This window comes from Antedon bifida, chromosome 3, assembly GCF_963402885.1.
Source record: "Antedon bifida chromosome 3, ecAntBifi1.1, whole genome shotgun sequence".
In the NCBI taxonomy this organism is placed as follows: Eukaryota; Metazoa; Echinodermata; class Crinoidea; order Comatulida; family Antedonidae; genus Antedon; species Antedon bifida.
This window is the reverse complement of record NC_136228.1, coordinates 9395600-9418876: the sequence shown is the minus strand read 5'-3', so window position 1 is coordinate 9418876 and position 23277 is coordinate 9395600. Positions and strand designations below refer to the sequence as shown.

General features: G+C 33.4%; 1 protein-coding gene and 1 long non-coding RNA gene across 2 annotated transcripts; one reads left to right on the top strand and one right to left on the bottom strand.

Moving 5' to 3' along the window:
* Nucleotides 1-5352: 5352 nt before the first annotated feature.
* Nucleotides 5353-7421, bottom strand: LOC144838559 (uncharacterized). Its single transcript, XR_013611656.1, has 3 exons — nucleotides 7262-7421; nucleotides 6501-6641; nucleotides 5353-5978 (listed from the first exon to the last, which is right to left on the bottom strand). It is a non-coding gene; the product is annotated as an uncharacterized LOC144838559 (long non-coding RNA).
* A 5652-nt stretch (nucleotides 7422-13073) lies between these two features.
* LOC144836774 (negative elongation factor A-like) lies at nucleotides 13074-20513 on the top strand. The gene is made up of 10 exons (XM_078691625.1): nucleotides 13074-13289; nucleotides 13897-14068; nucleotides 14589-14750; nucleotides 15198-15287; nucleotides 15824-16015; nucleotides 16981-17102; nucleotides 17906-18035; nucleotides 18409-18689; nucleotides 18999-19098; nucleotides 19769-20513. The coding sequence occupies exons 1-10, from the start codon at nucleotides 13074-13076 to the stop codon at nucleotides 19945-19947; spliced, it is 1644 nt and encodes a 547-aa protein (XP_078547751.1). The 3' UTR covers nucleotides 19948-20513.
* Nucleotides 20514-23277: the final 2764 nt, after the last annotated feature.

Here is a 23277-nt window from a genome sequence, read left to right as displayed (position 1 = left end):
CAATTTTTATCGTCATTTTATTGCCATCGACATATTTTAACTAATTGTATTTTTAAAAATGTATATGAATGTAAATGTGGTTTCTTTTTAACATCAAAAATAATCTTAGCCTATGTATATACTGTTTAAAAGATATGTATTTTTTAAATTTTTTTTTAAATAAGAGAAATATATAAATGTGCATATATATATATATATATATATTCTTATATTTATAACAGAGAACTATAATAAAAGTGGGACGAACCCACACAAGACAAAACAAAATCCGAGCGTTGTGGACCTATGAAGTTATTCCAAAAAGCAAAGCTGTTGATTACCAACAAAAACAGAGCAAGCGCAATCATTCCGGTCCTCATTTTAGTTGATGTACACAGAAATACAAAGTGTAGAATAAATTAAACTCAGTTGAAGCAATAAGATTAAATGATCAATTTCACTAGAAATCGTCTTCAAATAATATCAAATCTGTATTATTCAAACGAATGTCACGTGTTTGTACGTATATATTTCTATTTAGTATCCATTAAATGCTTAAATATTATTATTATACCATACTTATCACATAATCATCTTAATTGAAATATAGTCAATTGTATCTATTATTGATCAAAGGTATCAGTTTTATAGATTATCGCAGTTAACACAATTATTTGATATCAAAACTGTGTAAATTAATTTACAAAGTTCAAATCAAATAGTAAGTAGTGGTGGGTCGTGCACTATTTTCGAGATAGGTGGTTATAACTTAGAGCATCTAGTTTAGTAAAAAAAAGAAAATGAAACAAAGAATCATTTTTATCAAACTGAAAAGAAATTAAGAAATGATTTTGATTGAAATTCCTTAAAACAAATTTAAACTTAATACGCGAGTAGGAGACCTTGAAAGCTGTGCCAAGCGCTTCAACGAACACTTTCAACTACATAGGTGGAAGTGCAGCTCCCTCTTTAGTTGGAAGTGCAGCTCCCTCTTTAGTTGGCAAAACCCTGAAACGGCTTAAGAGATAATTATAACCTAAACTCATCTTTATACACGCCATACATTGTAAAAGTTCGTTCACTGTAAACCGTTGGCCCGGCCCGGCCTCCGGGTTGAGTTACGTTTCATTTACACACGGATCCGGAATGAGATGAGTGTAAACGGTGTAAACTGTACACCTCCCGTAAGCGGCCACCTCCCTTAATAAATAAACGGCAAATAGAAAAGAAAATGGTTGTGACTTTTGTAATGATTTTTTTCAATTGGATTGATAGGCCGCGGTTTTAAACATTTCTGTGAAGATGATTAGAAGATGTGAAAACTACACAGATTTGACCGACCATTTTCATGCATAAAAGCTTTTAAAATTGGTATGAAAATCATAAATAATACTAAACCACCTGATCATAAACAATAAAATACAATTAGCTGGAGAAGTTAGAGGCCCATTGCGTTAAGAACGTTAATATCGCGCATAGACATAATACTTGATGTTGGCCCTATTCCCGTAAGCGGCCACTTTTCCCATGAATGACGTTGTCTTACACACACAAGCCTAGATAAGGAAGATCTGTATTGTCGTTCATTGCGAGAGAGGGAGGGAGAAGTCCGATAATATGTCCTGATAATGTAACAAGCTAGAGATAAAATAAAATCACGAATACATTTATCTGATCTTCGTTGTTTTAGTCGTCGTCAGAAGTGTACCCTGACTGATTGACCGACATCACATATCTATTTCTGATGTGTAGTAGAGCGTTTCTTTGATTGAATAATGTTGTTAGTGTTATTAATAACAGCAAGGTCATTTTAAATTGAAAAATGTGACGGAAAAGTTAAGCCTACCAATGGTTTATTCAAATTCAACACTGTAACTAATCTCTCACATGCAATTATTATATTATTATAATATTATATTGTTGAAAAATGGAAGTTGCGTGATGTGAAAATTGATTGACAGTAAAACGTAACAAAGATACGTTCTAGACTGATTATTAGGTATCCATGCAGAGGAGGAACGGAGGATTATTTTTGTAGCGTTTCACTTAAAATTAATTTATTATATAAAGAAGTAATTTAGTTTTGACAGTCTTTAAATTCGTGGGCGCCAGCCTTACCAATTTCAACAACAAAACATTCATTATCCACCAATGATATAGTGCCCTACAACTATGTAACTACTCTTTATGACTAAGCCTATTAATCAATGATTATAATCCCTCTGATCCATAACAAACTAGTTGTATGACATAAACAAGTGGAGTTCATACAATACCAAATGGGTAACGACAGACTAATTGTCCACTGCACCGCAAGTACCAGACGCCTTAGTATGATTAGAAACCCCCATTGGGGCTATTTGTAGATACCAAATGACCTATTCCAGACCACTTATACACTTGGTCCTGACAGACCACTCTTAAGATGACTAGAGACGCTCGCCCCCAGTCCCTTTCCCCAACTACTGTACCTATCTTAGAACTTAGATTGTAGATACCACTAGCAACCAATATTATATAATTTAGGACATTGTAAGGAATACCAAATGACCTATTACAGACCACTTATACACTTGGTCCTGACAGACCCTGCTAAAGTTGACTAGAGACGCTCACCCCCATTCCCTTTCCCCAACTACTGTAGCTATCTTAGAACTTAGATTGTAGATACCACCATCAACCAATATTATATCATTTAGGACATTGTATAGAATACCAAATGACCTATTATAGACCACTTATACACTTGGTCCTGACAGACCCCGCTATAGTTGACTAGAGACGCTCACCACTGTCTTTTTCCCCAACTAGGCCTACTGTACCTATCTTAAAGCTTAGATTGTAGATACCGCCAGAATCCAATGTTATATCATTTAGGACATTGTAAGGAATACCAAATGATCTATTATAGACCACTTATACACCCAGTCCCCTTCCCCCAACTATCTATCTTAGATATTTGAGATACCACCAGAAAACACTATCATATTATCTCGCACATTGTAAGGATACCAAATGCCTTATTACAGACCACCTATGTACTGCCTTGGTCCTGACAGATTTTGCTAAAGATAAAGGAGAGAACACCATTACCCCAATATAGCCTACATAAATAATTGCAGATTCCACCAGCAATCAATGCTATATGACCTAGCACATTGTAAGGAAGACCTACTGGATTTAGAGTCCACCTCTACTACACTGCCTTAATCCTGACAGCCGCCCCGCCCCCAATAAAGTTCGACTAGAGACCCCTTACCTCAAGTAGTCTACATTAGATATTGTAGATACCACCAACAACCAATGTCATGTTGTCTAGAACATTGTATGGTTTACCAAAAGACCTATTACAGACCACATATACACAGCCTTGGTCCTGAAAGACCCCCTAAATAAAAATTCGACTAGAGGGCCCCTTACTGTACCTCAAGTAGTTTACATTAGATATACCACCAGCAACCAATGTTATATGATCTAGAACATTGTAAGGAATACCAAATGGCGTATTACAGACTACCTATACACTTCTCTGGTACGGTCCTTCCGACATCCCCGCACCCTCCAACATTTCGAGATAGATACCCCCTTCTCCAATATTTTATTTCATCAAAAAGATCTATAGCACATTGTAAGGAATACCAAATGGCGTATTACAGACTACCTATACACTGCTCTGGTCCTTCCGACATCCCCCCACCCTCCAACATTTCGAGATAGATACCCCCTTCTCCAATATGTTATTGCAGAAAAAAGATCTATAGCACATTGTAAGGAATACCAAATGGCGTATTACAGACTACCTATACACTGCTCTGGTACGGTCCTTCCGACATCCCCCCACCCTCCAACATTTCGAGATAGATACCCCCTTCTCCAATATTATATTGCAGAAAAAAGATCTATAGCACATTGTAAGGAATACCAAATGGCGTATTACAGACTACTTATACACTGCTCTGGTCCTTCCGACATCCCCCCACACTCCAACATTTCGAGATAGATATATAATGATCTATAACACATTGTAAGGAATATAAAATGTATACTACCTTAGTTGTATCATCCCCATTTGAATATAAGGTATACATTTGTATCATCTTGGCTATCATTTGCAGGTACCAGAATATAAATACCATTATTCCAGAAAAAATCAAAACAAAAAGTTTAATTGAATAAAGATTAAGTATATCAGTGCATTAACCTATTTGCAAATTAGACTCATCAAATGAATAAAAAAATAGATAAAAACAATTATAAAGGGAAACAGGTTCATTTAAATTCAAAACGGTTGTCTGAATGCCTATAGCATCTAGTCGAATTTAGCGGGATCTGCCAGGATTAAGGCAATACATAGGGGGTCTGTAATAGACCATTCGGTATTCCTTACAATGTGCTAGATCATATAATATTGGTTGCTGATGGTATCTACAATATAATATGATAGCCTAGTTGGGGGAATGACATTTGGTGAATGATGAAATGTTAAATATCAACTCGGCTTTCCTTCGTTGATATATAACCTCATCATTTACCTCATGCCATTATTTGTACCATTACACTCATAAACATTCATTATTTGTATAATAACCTACTGTAAAGTAAATGTTCTTCTATCAAGCTACGTTCACATTAAGCCCGGATTCAGGTCCGATGACGGGAGAAAAAATCGTGGAAATTGGGTATAGTGTTAAAGAATAGAAGCGTTCACACTAACGCATACCGGATTCCATACGGATGTGATCCGGTGCACGGATTTCGGAGCAGGGGTGGACCCAGGCGTGTTGCCCTAGTGGTCCGGGCAACACCCTTAATTTCATACCAATTTTTTTTCTGCCACTAAATATCCATATAGTACGTTATAAAAGTCTAGGACTGGAACTTAAGAGAATATTTGTAAATTTGCAGACTGCACCGTAAAATGTAACCAGCATTTACCAATACCGCGCACAATGTGTCGGCGGCCACCATATTTTTTTAAAGATGAATATCTGACTGACTAGTTGTTTGCGTGGTGCGTCATTGAGATACGAAAGGAGGCCAACACGCACTGTGTTCGGGTAAAACCTGGCATATGGTTCGTCGATTTGTCCATAATATAGAATCTATGTTATTTCATGGATAAATAAGAATTCCGTCTTGAATCAGCCTGTTGAAATATTGACTCATTCTCTTTGGACGGTTAATATGTCTACTCTTGAGGTGAGTTTGGATGATATTTCATGAGTTGAAAGATTGACTGCTATTGCATTTTCTCTAAAGCTCTGTCTACAATATCAAACTAGTTTGACAAAGAAGTATATAGACTTTGATTTTTTGTCACATAAAGTTGGATAGTGTAGACAGACCCACGAATAAATTTACATTCACAAAATGTATACCATTACCATTTATTACGAATTCAAACAATTTAAAAATACAAAAATGTACGTATTATATATATTCAACAATTATTGAATCAAGCTACTACTACTGTAGAAATATTATTTTACCAATTCAAATTCATGTGTTATCGTAGGCCTACTCAATAACAATAATACACCAAAAACTGTATTGTTTGGTATGACGTCATAAAACATTACATGGGATCGGATCGGAACAAGAATGGATTGATAGGGATTAAACGAAAAGAAATATAAGTTTCTGCGACGTGATAGGCTTGCTATACTATATTATATATATAAACTTGATTTATTCACGAGACTGATGTACAGCAACTCGTTCAATCAACATTGATTGTTTTACACAAGTTCGTGATATTACAAAATAATCCAACACCATATAAATACGAAAGAAAAAAAAATGATATTGAAAAGAAAAATTACAGCAGAATCCCTTCCATCAGACACCTCTATTTAGAGAACACCAAAACTGTACTTCCCGCGTAAACGGGAACCCCTATCCAAGTGTCTCCTTCATTAAACAGAGATGAGAGAATCAGCAATATTCAGGGCATTCATACAGTACGGTGAGTCTTCTTATGGTTTAGCATAGTCCTGTAACTGAAAAATTGCAAAAAAATGTGTAACAGTTTCAATGAACAAATGCATCACTAAAAACATCAACAAATTACTTAACATTTCTTCAAGTTTTAAGTTTATTTCTTATCGTAATTGTTATTGACTGCTTGTCAAATAAAGTATAGTCATCGCATCAATTTAATTCTACATTATTCAATCAAAGAAATGAGATACTATAATTCTTATTTATTTATTTAAATTGTAATGAAATAAAGCATGTACATGTAATCATTGAAAGAAGCTATTTTTAGACCGTATCAAGGGTGAGAACGAAGCATTTTCCTGACGTGCCTTTTTCATTTCTTTTCGGACTAGAGATCATCAGCATAAGTAATAATTTATAATGCTTAACTAGCCTATTACATAGCTTATGACGATGATGATTTATGCCTCTTTGGTGACAAACGTTTCCTTTTGTGTAAAAAAGAACCCCCTGTAAAAAAACCTGGATATATGCTACCATAGGCCTAAAAAGTAACTAAAAAATAGATAAAGATATATTACATTGACAAGAAGGACGGCCCCTCTTTTCCTCCAATCTCTTTATTGCTTTTCTGGCTTCGTAATCGGATATGCAGCTCCACAGCGCAGCGTCTATCTCCGATTCAGAAAAACAGATAGGATAGATATCATTTATTTCAGCATCTAGAAATAATAATAATAATAACAATAACATGCCTATGTCATGATATTAAATAATATGCAGTAATCATAATACTAATTATAATCTAAAATTAATTTTATTTTTTTCTTTAAATTCTAATAATATTGTCATTTTATTATCCTTTACATTACTGGTGAATCTGATCTGTTTTATAATAGGCCTCTATTGCTTTCAAATAGCTCAATATTAATCAGTGTCGATTCATATTATACATACCACCCCTGGGCAATTAGTGCAACGAGCTTTTTTTTTTCCTATGATGCATTTTTAATAATTTAAATTGAATAATAGTTATCAGATATTAAAACAAAAATTAGCAATTATTATTATTATTAAAATCAAGTTTAAAAATTAATTGAAATACAAAATAAACAAAACATTTCAAACATTTGAGCTAAAATCAAATAAATAACTAAAGCAACATATTATAATATATATTATTATATCTGAGGCTCTGTACATAGGATCCAATTAACCTCTTCATTTACTATCATATACATTATTCAATCCGTCTAAAAAACAATAACCAACCATACACACGAAATCAACACTTCACAAAAAACAAAAACAAACAACACGTAGATAAATAATAATAATTTACCTTCAGCCAGACGTTCTTGAAATACATTTCCAAACACAATATATGTGTTGATCAACAGAAAAAGCAGAGAAAATACCATTCTGTTGTTACTCATTTTAGTGGATGTACAAAGCAATACAAATAGTGAATAAAGTAAACTTCTCAATTGGAGCAATACACTTGAAATGATTCAATGACAACTTTTCTTTCGTTTTCAAACATTATATATAATTTTTCGAATAATGTCACGTGATGTTGACGTATACATTTTCAATTATACTAAACTTGTAATTTAATCAAATGAATTTGCATATTATTCACCGTCTATCATTCTAAATCAATTTTTACTACCGGTTCAGATTCAGATCAGATCAAAATATTATTTAAGAAAGTCAATTAAAATGTCAAAAATAAATGTACACTATAGAATCAAGTTACTAAGATAAGTATTAATAACAACATCACTACTCTAAATAATAATCATCATCATCTTGTAATCATGCAGTGTTCTCTCGTAAAGCTCTGTCTACACTATCAAACTAGTTTGACAAAAATGTGTGTGCCCAAATATGGTAGTGATGTGACGTCATCGTGTCCATATATGGGCACATCACATCCTATTGGGCTGCAATAGTCGTACTATATGTTTTTAATGATTTATATGTTGAATACAATATTATACAGAAATATATATAATATATAAGGATTCTTATCAAGATTTATACAAGACATAATCGACATTAAAGCGGATTTTTATTGTTCTCCGTTTACATCCAACCCCCCCCCCCCCCCCCATTCAGTTATTCGTGCTGTCCCTCCTAACTCTATCCAATGCATTATACAGGATACATAATCGTTTTTTATTGTTCTTCGTTCAGCATCTCCCGTCCTCACCCGAAAATTCATTTATTTCCGTTCTGTCTCTCCTAATTCTAACCAATAATTATACAGGCCGGATACATAATCGGACTTCAAACTTGTCATTGTTCTTCAATCTATTAAAGAAGCATTGTCCCCAACATGAAAAATGAAAAATAATAAAATCAGACTTTGAATAAGCCATTTTGTAGTTTTAACAAAGTTAATCATTTCCGTGGAAAAAAAAACCCCGAAAAAATAATGTTTTCACTTAAAAAATGACAAAATAAACGGTTAAATTCAACCAAAACCCCATTGGCTGGCAGCCAATTTGATAATGTTTTGCTTTAAATTACTTTTTTTTTTCAGGTAATTTGTTTACGCTCCATTTTTTTTATCAAAGTGATTAACTATTAGGCCTACGTAACATTAAAATGACATATTCAACAACAAAATTAATTTTTTTTGGAGGAAATACATCTTTAAATCGATAAAATATAATACAGTGTGTTAATATTTCAAAAGAATGAATCACTAATTACAAAAAGAATTATGAATAAATTATTATTATAAAGAGTTATATTTACATATAAATTAATTTGTTCTAGGTGGAAGTTTAAATTCAATGTTAAGATAATGCATAATGTTTCAACCTAAAACCACCGTGCTAATTTTGCTGACCACATCAATTGAGTTTACTTAAACCAAAAGAAGAAAATGAAGACATTATAAAATTGGATATCATCGTTCCCTTTTGTGAGGACGTAAGGACCACGCAGCCAAACCGCATAAGAAAACGAAAACCCAATGAAGGTGTATAAAGGTAAAGGTATTAATATTTTGTCCTCAAGCTTAACTGGAAAGGCCCTCCACGGAACCACGCCAAACAGCAGCGCCTACCAGATCAGCACACCGGCAGACGATCCTATACTCTTTTCCAATAATGTACCTTAGTTCTTTCATGGAGGAAAATCCTCCTTGGTTCTTTAACGTGCACTGACTTCAATGAAAACGGTAGGTGTTTTTGCTCATTTATCTGTTTTTATTCATTGTCACGTCATCGGAAAAGAACAATATATAAATGAAATATCGAACAGAATATATAATAAAAATATAGAAGTATTCATCTCACAATATTTTGATTGTAACAACACAGTTCATTATAAACAACTGTTATGGTATTAATTTTTTTGAAAACATATTAATGCAAAGAAGCAACTCTCATGACGCAACTCTTACTTCGGATAAATATATCGTGTAATATAATATTTAACGATTTCTCCCATACCAGCTGATGTGGTAATATCCTTTATTATTCAATAGCATCGCGTTTGCATTTATTAAGCGGTTTAAAGATGCTTAAGCAAACAAAACGTTGAAAAGAATTAATGAAGGAATTGAAACTGGCGTTCATGAACATTCAAGTACTGTATATAACAACATTTTTGACATGCAAAGAAGGGGTTTTGTCTTGGTCAAAACATTGGTAGCGGCAGGGAAATACATGATTGTCTTATCGTGTGTCGCTTAATTCTTACATATTCCTTGTTATTCTATATATTTGGACGACACGTACTAAGGGCTCACTAAAGTACTAGGCCTATAAGATATAATTATGTTTTTTTTCTATTTTATCCCAGAGCCCGGACTCCCTCGTAATGAACGGGCAACTAAATTTGTTCGCGACGATGGTGCACTCCCTCCTCCAAGAAGATTTAAGATGTATGTTTGTGATACAGAATCAAAATGATCATTTGAATCTAAAATAGGCGACTTCGCAACAATTTACAAACCAATCACAAACGCCATCGGTCCTAGGTCCAAGATCGTCGCAAATCGAAAGTATACGCTCCTTTGACTCTCTGACGGAATACCATGCCTACTTTTAATATGTATATTAGTCTGTGTGTATCATATTATGTATCTTTATTAAATTTTTAGTCTCCGTATAACGGATTAATTTACATGTTTACAAAGTGTAGAAGCTATACTAGATGTTTTATGAACAATCAATCTAACGTGACAGTTACAATACGAGGAAAATGAACAAAGACTTCCCTTTCGCGTATAAATACAGTATTAATGAATTTAGTACAATTACACATAATATTCTATTGTGTTTAATTACAATTTTTATATTTTATCAGTTTTTAGAAGATTTACAAATACTGTAAAAATAATATTCTATATGTATAGGCTACATTTTAGTTTAATAATTAAAAAAAACTGTATTAATCAATTTAGTACAAATACATTTTATAATATATTATTCAATTCATCTTTTATTGGTCTAATTCAAATAAAAATCAGAAAATCTTTGTTAAAACACTGCAGCAGATAAAACAGTTTAAAATACGTAAAGAAAAGGTTAAAAACAATAAAAAAGTACAGTACAATATTTATAAAATATAATTCATTATTATTATACAAATAAACATATTACAAAATATTTATTTATTTTATTATGATTCACATGTTCTCTCCATGAGTAGGCAAATTATCGTGAGACATGTTTATATTATAATAAGTATAAGATAAGATAATAAGATTTATAAAGCGCCATAAACCCACAAAGTGCTCAAGGCACTGGATTGAAAAACGAAAGAATTTGTTATAACGTATTATTAAGTAGGCCTACATTATTGACACTACACTTTACGTTAAACTAACACGGTAGCTATACTTTCATGTTCTCGCAATTGTATAGGCCTATTATACAAATAGTAGTACAAATGCATTATAATTTCTACTTTTATTATGTCCATTTTTAGAAGTTAGAAGAAGTAAATTGAACAACACTTCATTTTCCGTGTAAATAATACATTATTTAGTACACCATAAAATATTCTATGTTTATAATTAATTAGACATTTACTATACTACACAAATGTGTTGCCATTAAAAAGCGTGTCACTATACATTACGCCAAATTACACGGAAGCACTCATGCTTTTAACTGCATATTATTATATAAACACATTTTGAGTTAGTTGATATAATATACCCTTGGGAAAGGATCACTATTACGTTTTAACAATCGTGTCTCCACTTGTTGTAAAGTTTTCACAATCAATCCTTATAATAACAGAAACATTTCATTTTAACATTTTTGTTTAGCAATAATTGCTAATCAAACTGAATGTGTTAGTCTAGAACATTTACTTGAATGTTTTGCTATCCTACGATTTTGTAAATGTGTAGTAGAGGGTAGTTTTAGGCTATGTTACACTAACGAAATTATTCCCCGAATATTCTCATTCGACTGCTTGTTTTCAAAATCCTTACAATCCGTTACAAAAGTGTTTACAAAAAATCCTGAGCATTCGGACCATCAAACTGAAGACAGCAGGCACATGCTAATGAACCACACTGTAAAATGAACCATAACCCTTTATAATAATAAGACACAACAAATAGTATACAAATAGTGAATGCTTATGAGTGGAATGGTACAAATAATGACATAAGGTGAATGATGAAGGTTTTTCCACGACAGTAATTGTCATAAACAATGTTTCGTACGCGAAAAAAATTGATTTCGTACGCGGAAAAAAAAAAGTACTATCTAACGATCGTTAAATAATGCGTACTTTTGCACGCCACAATCGTCCAATGAAATGACATGAATTTATTTAAATGTTATATATAATTGTTAATATTCCACATTTCGACTGTTTGGTGAAGTTTGAGTACCTTACTTAAATCATCCAAATGTAGGGCTACTTCTGTTAAGAAAGATTTATTATTATTATTATCACATATTATACACAATCAATCAAATTTTTTTTTTTAATGAATACTGTCAGTGTCACCATGCAATCGGTCATTATGATAATATTTTAATGTAGGTTTACTGTGTCAAATGTATTCTTCTATTGAGATTATAATGCGTTAGTATAAAGCCATTTTCCATACTTCGCATTATTATGATCAGTTAAAAATATTAATAAATAAGTGAATTATTATATTATAGTGAATGATATAATAACTTTTTGAACATAAATAAAATGTACATGCCAGTTGTATCTGTATACTATAATGTTTTTTTATGCGGAACGAGATGATTAAAGATGTATTGTCCTTTTGTCAAATTCCAAAAAAAAAAAAAAAAAAGATTTCGAAAAAAAGTCGGTCATTTTGAAGTATCATAATAGTTATTAACTTTCACCAAAAATTAGTCGAAAAAAAAATCATTTCACTGAAATACAGACGTTTTTTGGTCCAAAAAATAACTTTGACTTCCAGTCAAAGTTTTCAATCAAAACATATCTCATAATGCAACGCGCTTATTTGGCTACTCTGTATGCATAATCATAAAACTTCCTCGCGATCTGTGTGAAAACACCTTCTCAACCGTGACGAGTTGTAAACAATCCTAATTAGCATTATGCATAATGTATACTCATGGTTTGAAATCTTTATTTACTTTCACTCGCGACGATTTTCCAGACGAAACGTAATCAAATTAATTTAGCTGTTATTTACGTAAAACTTTTGTTTTTGGCTCGAATTTTCAACTTAAAGTGAATAACTTTAATATTACTTTGATATGGCCAATTTAAATTTAGAATATTTTGATCTTCATTTTTTTGTGTTTCAAGGGACAATACATCTTTAACCGATAATTATTGACGATTGCGATTGTTATATCTTTTATGTTAGTAATATTGATTATTGTACCAATTTACAGTGATGATGATATTGTGATATTGTCCCTCTGAAAAATTTATTTTGAATTTATTAAAACTGCAATTTTATTTCATTTTCCAATTTTGTTGGCGGACAATACATCTTTAAAACGTCAGGTTTCAAACAAGTATTAAATAATAATGTGAATAATAATAATAATAATTAGAACATATGTTGTAACAATAAACTGTATTTTTCTAAAAAGAAGGGTCGAGGGAGCTGAGATTGCCCAATTCGAGGAGTAAATAATAAAAAATAAACACAACAAACATACAATCAATGCAATATGGCGACTTTTAAGAATAGCGACAGCACGGGCCTGTGGCTTCATAATAAGTTAGGAGACGAAGATTTGTGGTCAGGTATTAGTGGAATTTGTTCACATTTAGCCAGTAAAGAAGTTATTCAAAACGTGCAGGCATGTTTTACAACGTTAACCCCAATAGTGAAGCTGAAATTACTAATGGCGTTTCTACACATACCAAGGAGAGCGGTACTGGAGGTAGGCCTAAAGTAGTTCACTCGCAGGTCCGAACCGTTTAGGTGACATTTTCTATTTGCGTAGGACGATTCGTACCAAATTTAAATCTGGTCTGATATGATATTTGCACTGGGTAGCGGATGTTACCTTTTGTTATTATAGATTCAGGATAGGCCTATGATATCTAGTAGGCTAGCTAGTTAGGCCTAGCCTAGAAATAAGGTTATATTTTATATTAAATAGAAATTTCAATATTTAATATAAAATCCTTAAGTGTGCAGTTCAAAATGTCAAATTGCACAGAGAATATCTTGTACAATTTCATATTTTGCTGCACAATTTCATATTATATAAAGTGGACAATTACGTTGTACAAATTGATCATGAAGCTCAAAGAACGTATTAAAAGTTCCGTAAACTAAAAAGAATACTGATCAATGAATTAAAAATATATATATTTGTCTTCTCTACTGTAGGCCCTACCTATGGTAGATAGATACAACAACATGTAATTCTTAACCATATGTAGGCCTACATTATTCTGTGACTACATTAATTTCATTTAATACAATACCAAAATGGCATTATATATTTTATAATTATGTGAAATGATTTTGTTTGCATACAGCACAAGGAAGATTTAGAGGATATTCTGCGACTTGCTTTACACGATAGTGACCAATGGGTGTGTATGATAGCTGATCTCTTAAGGACATTCCCTCAGAATGGTCAAATTAATTTAAAAGTGGAAGAAGAGCACCCAGCGTTGGCTGAAGCACTACAAGAACTAAGGGTCAAGTGTAAGTTAGTGTTGCTACTGTAGTGAGTGTTGCACTAAGTGTTACTACTGTAGTGAGTGTTGCACTAAGTGTTACTACTGTAGTGAGTGTTGCTTTAAGTATGACTATTGTAATGAGTGTTGCATTAAGTATGGCTATTGTCGTTAGTGTTGCATTAAGTATGGCTACTGTACTGAGATGTCGCATTAAGTATGGCTAATGTAGTGAGTGTTGCATTAAGTATGGCTACTGTACTGAGATGTCGCATTAAGTATGGCTAATGTAGTGAGTGTTGCATTAAGTATGGCTATTGTACAGTAGTGAGTGTTGCATTTATTATGGCTACTGTAGTGAGTGTTGCATTAAGTATGGCTAATGTAGTGAGTGTTGCATTAAGTATTTCTACTGTAGTGAGTGTTGCATTAAGTGTCGCCACTGTGTAGCGAGTGTTGCATTAAGTATGATTACTGTAGTTGAGTGTTTTTTTATTCTATGACACCCTCAGCACAGCTACAGTATAATAATACATTTTTTTTTTCAGTATCTGTAACAGATAGCAATGCATTACTGCCACTTGAATGTCTATACCTTAACCCTAATGCTCTCACCCAGTTAGTGGGCATGCAACGTCCACTAGTAAAGCACTTTGCTCTAAAAAGGAAACCAAAGTCAGCAGCCTTAAGAGCAGAGTTACTTATCAAATGTGAGTATGCTATCTCTAATTTGTTGGTCATATCACACACACACACAAACAATGCAACCATGGGCTCACACACAACAAGATTTTAACTGCAATACAACTATGGTCTCAATTTGACCTCGCCTCAATCTTTGGTTGAGATGAGGTCAGCTCACACTGAAACAGTGTGAAAATTAGAATTTAATAAACTGTGTTATGAAAATGAATGTCTTTTCATAGCTACCTGACATAACCCGTTTATTGTAAACAAAATTTTGGGGATTTGTCATCATTGTTTACAGTATCTATCATGAATTGTGATGTAGTATTATAATTGTTTTTTTATTTATCTGTTTTTGTATATCCCCGAGCAAACATTATTTCTATATATATTTTATATGCAAATCATAATAAATGGATATAATTTTCCACTGATGAATGAATGAAACCATGTTTATTGTTTATCTTAAGCTGCTGAGGCTGCTAAGCAACAAAGTAAGGTTGGAGCAACAGCTCCATTTAAAGGTCGTGGTATGACACCTCGCAAGAATGATGACTTAAGTAAGTATAATGAAGCATTGATTGACTAAAAACATAAACTAGAAATGGTAAATACCATATACAAAATTAATGTGTTTAATTGAGTGTTTTGTGAACAGTGATGATGTCACTAACCATTCGTGAGTTGGTATAGGTTATAAACAAAGTGGATTTTCCTATGTTTTTGTATGTGCTAGAGAGGTAAAAACATGGAAAAAAACATAAAAAAATTGTTAAAAATCTTGTTACAATCATAATAATTTTGTATTCAACAAGGGCAGGGTCCATGGGTAGTCTGGTGCTGGTATAGAAATTTAGAATAGAGTAAAGCCCTGTACAGTGGACACTAGTATTAAGCGGACACTTTCCTGTGAAAGAACAAGGTGCAATATATGTTTTAACACTATATAATAGCCAACCCTATTTAGAGGAAACACCTATTAAAGGGTCACTTTGTTGGGTACTGAGTGTATCCCCTTGATAGATGTTTTACTGTATTTTTAAATAGAGTTTCAAACTGAATGATAAATGTTAACCTTTTTTGTACTGTTTTTAAGCGCCGTTAAAAGGCATTCCTAAAACACCTGGATTTCGGACGGCAAACACACCCAGAAGGAATACAGTGCCATTGAACCGCAATATATCAAGAATGTCAAGTGTCGGAAAAGAAAGGGGTACCAAGCTATTAGATATAACAGAGCAGCCCATAGGAGGTGGACCAGCTGCTAAGCGTAGGAAAAAGCAAGCAGGTATGACATACATAGAAATGTTAAAATTATCAATTTTGTCACTAGGGAGGTTTCGCAATGCTACGAATACGATAACGAAAATGGATACGTCACACACACGTATTCGTTTTCATAAGCCAGTAAAAATCTGTTTCGCATGGCAAAAAAATGTTGAGGGCGCCGTCCGAAATATGAATGTGGTAAATTTGAACGAAGCACAGGTATGTATTGCTTGGCTGCCTAGGCCTAGCATAACATCAAAGGGAGTGAGGACTTTAAAAACTACTATTTATCAAAATTGACATGGCATTTTTAGTAAATTAATGTTAGTAAATTACTTTCAATAAATCTATAATTATATTATAATATAAATCATGAATCATTCCTGATTCAATGCAAAATGTGCAAAATAGATCAAAAACTATACTCGTTTTGTAGTTACGAATAATATATGAAATGGGGATCAGCTTAAAAGGTTCACAAATATATATTGCATATTGCCAAGTATGTTACTTGTTTGTATGTTTGTTTGTATGATAACTTATCGTCCTGACATTTTTGCAAATAGCTATATACAAATCTGTATATTGTTGACGTCACAAAATTATGAAAGATTATCTTATTTATTGCAAAATTGAAATTAATGTTGAAATGTATAAAAAATACTGTTACTGTAATTGCATGTGAACATGGTGTAATGGAAATATATGCTACCAAATAAATGTTTAAAATAATATAATCAAACATCGTATACTCTAAACTAATATTTCAATCTTCTATCAACTAAAGCCGAAGTATAGTCGTTATCTCTGGACCTTTCTATAGTCACCACCAGGTAGACTTGCTTCATCTACGCTTCTATGAATGGATGACTAGTTGGAAGCAGGAATGCTAGTAGACCAAACCCAGTACCGTTTTGATTACGATCATGCGGGAAATTACCTCACGACCAAATAAATAATAAAACATGTTTGAAATATTTGCAGAACAAGAAGCAATTGAGAAGGCCAAGAAGGAAAAGGAGACTGCAGCTGCTACAACAGTGGCGCAACCAACGCCAGATTATGCTGCATCCTTACTACCACCTCCAGCCAGTCAGAGTCGACAGGTGATACACCGATTATATTTTTATATTGTGTATAATAAAAGGAAATAAATAAAAATAGTATTGTCATATAGGCACAAGGTTTTGTTAGTGGAGTTGTTTTTTGTATGTTATTTAACATGGTTTGAACCCAGGACATTGGGCTGAACAAAGCATTTTAACAACCCAGATACAACTTTTTTTATTAGCAGCAGATACAGGATTTTGAAATACACTAGGGCCTAAAAGTTGAAGGTGCAATGAAGTGCTGAACTATCTTTTGCATTATCATTTTTTGACTGGTTCTGCCTATGGCTTATTGGTTAAAAATGGTTTCTTTGAGAAATATAATAATATGATTACGTGCATGCTATTTTTAATAAGATATTTTTTCAATAAGCTTTTTGTGTTCCTTGGTTTCCATTAGCTATTCATGCTGGGTAAACCGATTCTAAACACCTTTTTAAATAAGCATATTAAAGCTTGGTTCTCACTTGCGACGCAATGCAAGGACGTAACGCAACGTAAGTGATTTGACCAATCAAAAGCAATGGCTTATTCGAACAGTGGCTTGTCAGTGGTCAACTCGCTCGTGCTGCGCGTACGTCCGTTCATCCACTACTACTGTACTATTCCTATGACTAGATATTAAGGACGTTTTTACTGTTATTTTCAATTCAGTATTATATATATATTTATTTATTTTTCTTTTTATCTGTTATGGCCTCCCTGACACAACGATTTGCTTTCTAGGTGACGCCACCATTTTTTTGGAAGTAAATGTTTCTTGATTGATTGTTGTAAATTACCATATTGTTTTTACTTAGCCAACGTTGGTAGATTCAACTTCAGCAGAGACTGAACCAACACCTTCAACACCAACATACATGCCAAATATCAATGTAGCAAGGCCAGCTGGTGTGAACACACCTCTATTTTCAGCAACACTTGGAACAGGTAACAATCTAGATAGATAGATATTTGGCTGACTAACAATTTATCGATATTCAACAGTTAATATGAATATGTATACATAAATGTAGGGAATAATCCATTTCTTGCATTTGCGCACATGTGTGTGGACGGCACGTACAAAACCCAAGGGTTCCACAAAACAGCACTCATTCGTCTGTCCACAACGACAGGTGTTTGAGATGGCCCAGTTTACCAGGGTAACTCCCTACTCTTACGAGAGATGCACTGGGTTCTTTAAAATGCACACACACCAGTGATGTACATTCTTCCACCAGCCCTATGGTCGAGGATCGAGCCTTCATGATATTGTTGGTAAAATGAGTTATAAAATAGTACAATTTTATTGTCTTTTCAGGTCCTTCTCAATCATTTTCAATATCAGCTAGAGAAAACTTATCCCAACAACTCCAACAACAGCTACAACAGCAGCCGCCACAATATAACGTTTCTGCTTACACGCAACAGCAGCAGCAGCAACAAAAAGAAGAAGAAATTAAACAACCCCCACAACCAACACCCCCGCCGCCACCATACCACCAGCCTGCTCCAGCTCTTGTACCTACCCCTCAAGCAGCACCAGCCAGTACCCCTGCTGCTACACCAAGTGCCGCTCCTAAGAAAGGACTATCACTCACTGTAAGTTTTATAATGTTTAGCCTACTCTCGGCATGGGAGGGCATATATCATCATTTCGGCCAAATTTTGAAGCTGAAGATTTTGCTGAAATTTGAACACGTCTGGAAAAGCTTTTATTTATACACCTGGGTGGAGAGAGGCAAACATATGTAAAGTATCTTGCCTAAGGATAAAAGCAATGCGGCGAGAGTTGGACTCGAACCTCGAGCTCACGATCAGTAGTCAAACGTCCAACACACTGCGCCTAATGGATATATTGTTTATTCATCAAATCTTAATGGGAAAATAATGTACCATGTTTTTTTATAGAGGGAGCAAATGTTGGCTGCTCAAGAGATGTTTCGACAATCAAACAAGGTTACCAGACCCGAGAAGGCGCTAATTCTTGGTTTCATGGCGGGGTCAAGGGGTAAGCATAAAATAGAGTTTGTTTTTACACACCTCATTATGTCCTTGCCATTTGATTGGTTAATTACATATCACATGCCGTAGTTATATTAAATGGAAAATGATATTGCATACTCAGCTTTTATTTTTTGACATAACTGGTTACTCTATAAGTTCATAATGATGCAATATATGCACATATATAGAAATATATAGCACAGTAATTGAATTTTGTAATGTTGATATTTTGGTAATTTTCAAAAAAATCCCGGTACTATTAGTACAGGAAGTTTTGTGCAATGGACAGGCTGTGACTGTTAGCTGTTGAAAATCAAATCTGTATCGTATACTGTATTGTATGTACTTTTAAAATCTGCATATACGTCAACATTGATTCAAGATTAATTAGTTTAGGAAATGTTGCTTTTGATTAAATGTGAAAGAAAAGTTTTCTTACATCAACATTGATTCAAGATTAATTAATTAGTGGAACCGAATCTACTCATAGTCTTTGTAATCAGTAATGTTTATTATAAAATACAGTTTTGCGTCAAAGCGCACTGCTTAATAAGTAATATAAAAAAAAAACTTTTGATTGGTTATAAGCTATCTACTTTAAAAGCAGTCCTCCAGTTACTTACTTTACGAAATTACTGATTGATATTTTAAAAATTTGTCTTTTGTAATTGAAGAGAACCCGTGTCCTCAGCAGGGTGATTCAATGACTATTAAACTGAGTGAAGAAACAGAGATGGTGACCAAGTCAGATGGCTCTGGGGAAGAGCAATTGATGATGGCAGATACTTTCTTCCAGATGAACTATGCCTCAGGAGAGTGGCGACGATTTAAACGATACAAACCACTTCAGTAGAGTAGTTGGATTTCAACGGCTGCCAAAGTTGAGCAATGTTGGGCCCAGTTGCATTCTGGATGGGAGACCATCTGGAATCGTGATGGGTGCTGTATATACAGAAGAGTGATGGTGTAACGATAATATCGGACTAGCATGTGATAGGCATGGGTTTCGAGCCTATCTGTACCATACTAACTGTATCCTTAGGCAAGATGCTTTACTCCCTTGTCCTTTGGATGGGATGTAAAGTTGTTGGTCCTGTGTACATAGTGCACATTAAAGAACTTGGTACACTATTCACAAAGAGTGGGGGATCGTCTCCTGGTGTGCTGATCTGGTAGGCGCTGCACTGCTGGTTGCTGTGGGTCCGTGGAGGGCCTAATCTGAATTTCCTCCGTTTCCTGTTAAGCTTGAAGACATCAACATTTATTCTTGCGACAAAAATCAACTCCACTCCCAAAGGCTTGTAACAAGAGAGCATCTTGTGTAAATGCTTACCACCTATGAGAAATTGAAATTACTTATGATTGTTATCCATGGTAGTATGCCTAAATTGAATTGAATAATATACTGTAACTATGGAATGTTTATAGGACCTCGTTACTAGACAACCTGTAGTACAAAATGTTGGGTAGTAATCACTATTTAATACAGAAATAAATAACCACTAAAACCACTAAACCACATTAAAATATGTTATGGCAACATATGTCACATTATGCATATGTACAACAAACATTTTTTTTTTTGTAAAAATGGAAAATGTTCGACCTGGTAACTGGTAACCCTCGACTGGTTACTATGGCTCTATAAGATGATAAAAAGCAAAATTTACGTATATATAGCAATATTATCGCATAATAATGGAATTTTAAAAAGTTGATATTTTGGGCATTTTTCGAAAAAATCCCTGTACTATAGTACAGGGATTTTTTCCAAAAATGGCAAAATTTCAACCCTTTTATTTTTCGACAAAACTGGTTACTATGGCTCTATAAGATGATAAAAAGCAAAATATACGTATATATAGCAATATTATCGCATAATAATTGAATTTTAAAAAGTCAATATTTTGGGCATTTTTCGAAAAAATGATGATACAAAGCAAAATAGGGATTTTTTTCCAAAAATGGCAAAATTTCTACCCTTTTATTTTTCGACAAAAGTGGTTACTATGCCTCTATAAGATGACGCAAAGCAAAATATGCGCATATATAGCCATATTCTCGCATAATAATAATCGATATTTTAGGTAATTTTCGAAAAAATCCCTGCAAAAAATGACCAATTTTCGACCTTTTTATTTTTCGATAAAACTGGTTACTATAGCACAATTGACATGCGCAGAACGCTTTATTTGACTCTGCGGATGTTTATAATGCTATAGTAACCATTTATGTCAAAAAATAAAAAGGTCGAAAATTGGCCATTTTTCGAAAATTTCCCTTACTATAGTACAGGGATTTTTTCAAAAAATGACCAATTTTCGACCCTTTTATTTTTCGATAAAACTGGTTACTATAGCACAATTGACATGCGCAGAACCCATTATTCGACTCTGCACATGTTTATAATGCTATAGTAACCATTTATGTCAAAAAATAAAAAGGTCGAAAATTGGCCATTTTTCGAAAATTTCCCTTACTATAGTACAGGGATTTTTTCAAAAAATGACCAATTTTCGACCCTTTTATTTTTCGATAAAACTGGTTACTATAGCACAATTGACATGCGCAGAACCCATTATTCGACTCTGCACATGTTTATAATGCTATAGTAACCATTTATGTCAAAAAATAAAAAGGTCGAAAATTGGCCATTTTTCGAAAATTTCCCTTACTATAGTACAGGGATTTTTTCAAAAAATGACCAATTTTCGACCTTTTTATTTTTCGATAAAACTGGTTACTATAGCACAATTGACATGCGCAGAACCCATTATTCGACTCTGCGCATGTTTATAATGCTATAGTAACCATTTATGTCAAAAAATAAAAAGGTCGAAAATTGGCCATTTTTCGAAAATTTCCCTTACTATAGTACAGGGATTTTTTCAAAAAATGACCAATTTTCGACCTTTTTATTTTTCGATAAAACTGGTTACTATAGCACAATTGACATGCGCAGAACCCATTATTCGACTCTGCGCATGTTGATTATGCTATAGTAACCATTTATGTCAAAAAATAAAAGGGTCGAAAATTGGCCATTTTTCGAAAATTTCCCTTACTATAGTACAGGGATTTTTTCAAAAAATGACCAATTTTCGACCTTTTTATTTTTCGATAAAACTGGTTACTATAGCACAATTGACATGCGCAGAACCCATTATTCGACTCTGCGCATGTTGATTATGCTATAGTAACCATTTATGTCAAAAAATAAAAGGGTTGAAAAATGGCCATTTTTCGAAAATTTCCCTTACTATAGTACAGGGATTTTTTCCAAATATGGCAAAATTTCGACCCTTTTATTTTTCGACAAAATTGGTTACTATAGCACAATTGACATGCGCAGAACCCATTATTCGACTCTGCGCATGTTTATAATGCTATAGTAACCATTTATGTCAAAAAATAAAAAGGTCGAAAATTGGCCATTTTTCGAAAATTTCCCTTACTATATACAGGGATTTTTTCAAAAAATGACCAATTTTCGACCCTTTTATTTTTCGATAAAACTGGTTACTATAGCACAATTGACATGCGCAGAACCCATTATTCGACTCTGCACATGTTTATAATGCTATAGTAACCATTTATGTCAAAAAATAAAAAGGTCGAAAATTGGCCATTTTTCGAAAATTTCCCTTACTATAGTACAGGGATTTTTTCAAAAAATGACCAATTTTCGACCTTTTTATTTTTCGATAAAACTGGTTACTATAGCACAATTGACATGCGCAGAACCCATTATTCGACTCTGCGCATGTTGATTATGCTATAGTAACCATTTATGTCAAAAAATAAAAGGGTCGAAAATTGGCCATTTTTCGAAAATTTCCCTTACTATAGTACAGGGATTTTTTGAAAAAATGACCAATTTTCGACCTTTTTATTTTTCGATAAAACTGGTTACTATAGCACAATTGACATGCGCAGAACCCAATATTCGACTCTGCGCATGTTGATTATGCTATAGTAACCATTTATGTCAAAAAATAAAAGGGTTGAAAAATGGCCATTTTTCGAAAATTTCCCTTACTATAGTACAGGGATTTTTTCCAAATATGGCAAAATTTCGACCCTTTTATTTTTCGACAAAATTGGTTACTATGGCTCTATAAGATAATACAAAGTAAAATATGCCCATATATAGCCATATTATTGCATAATAATTGAATTTTAA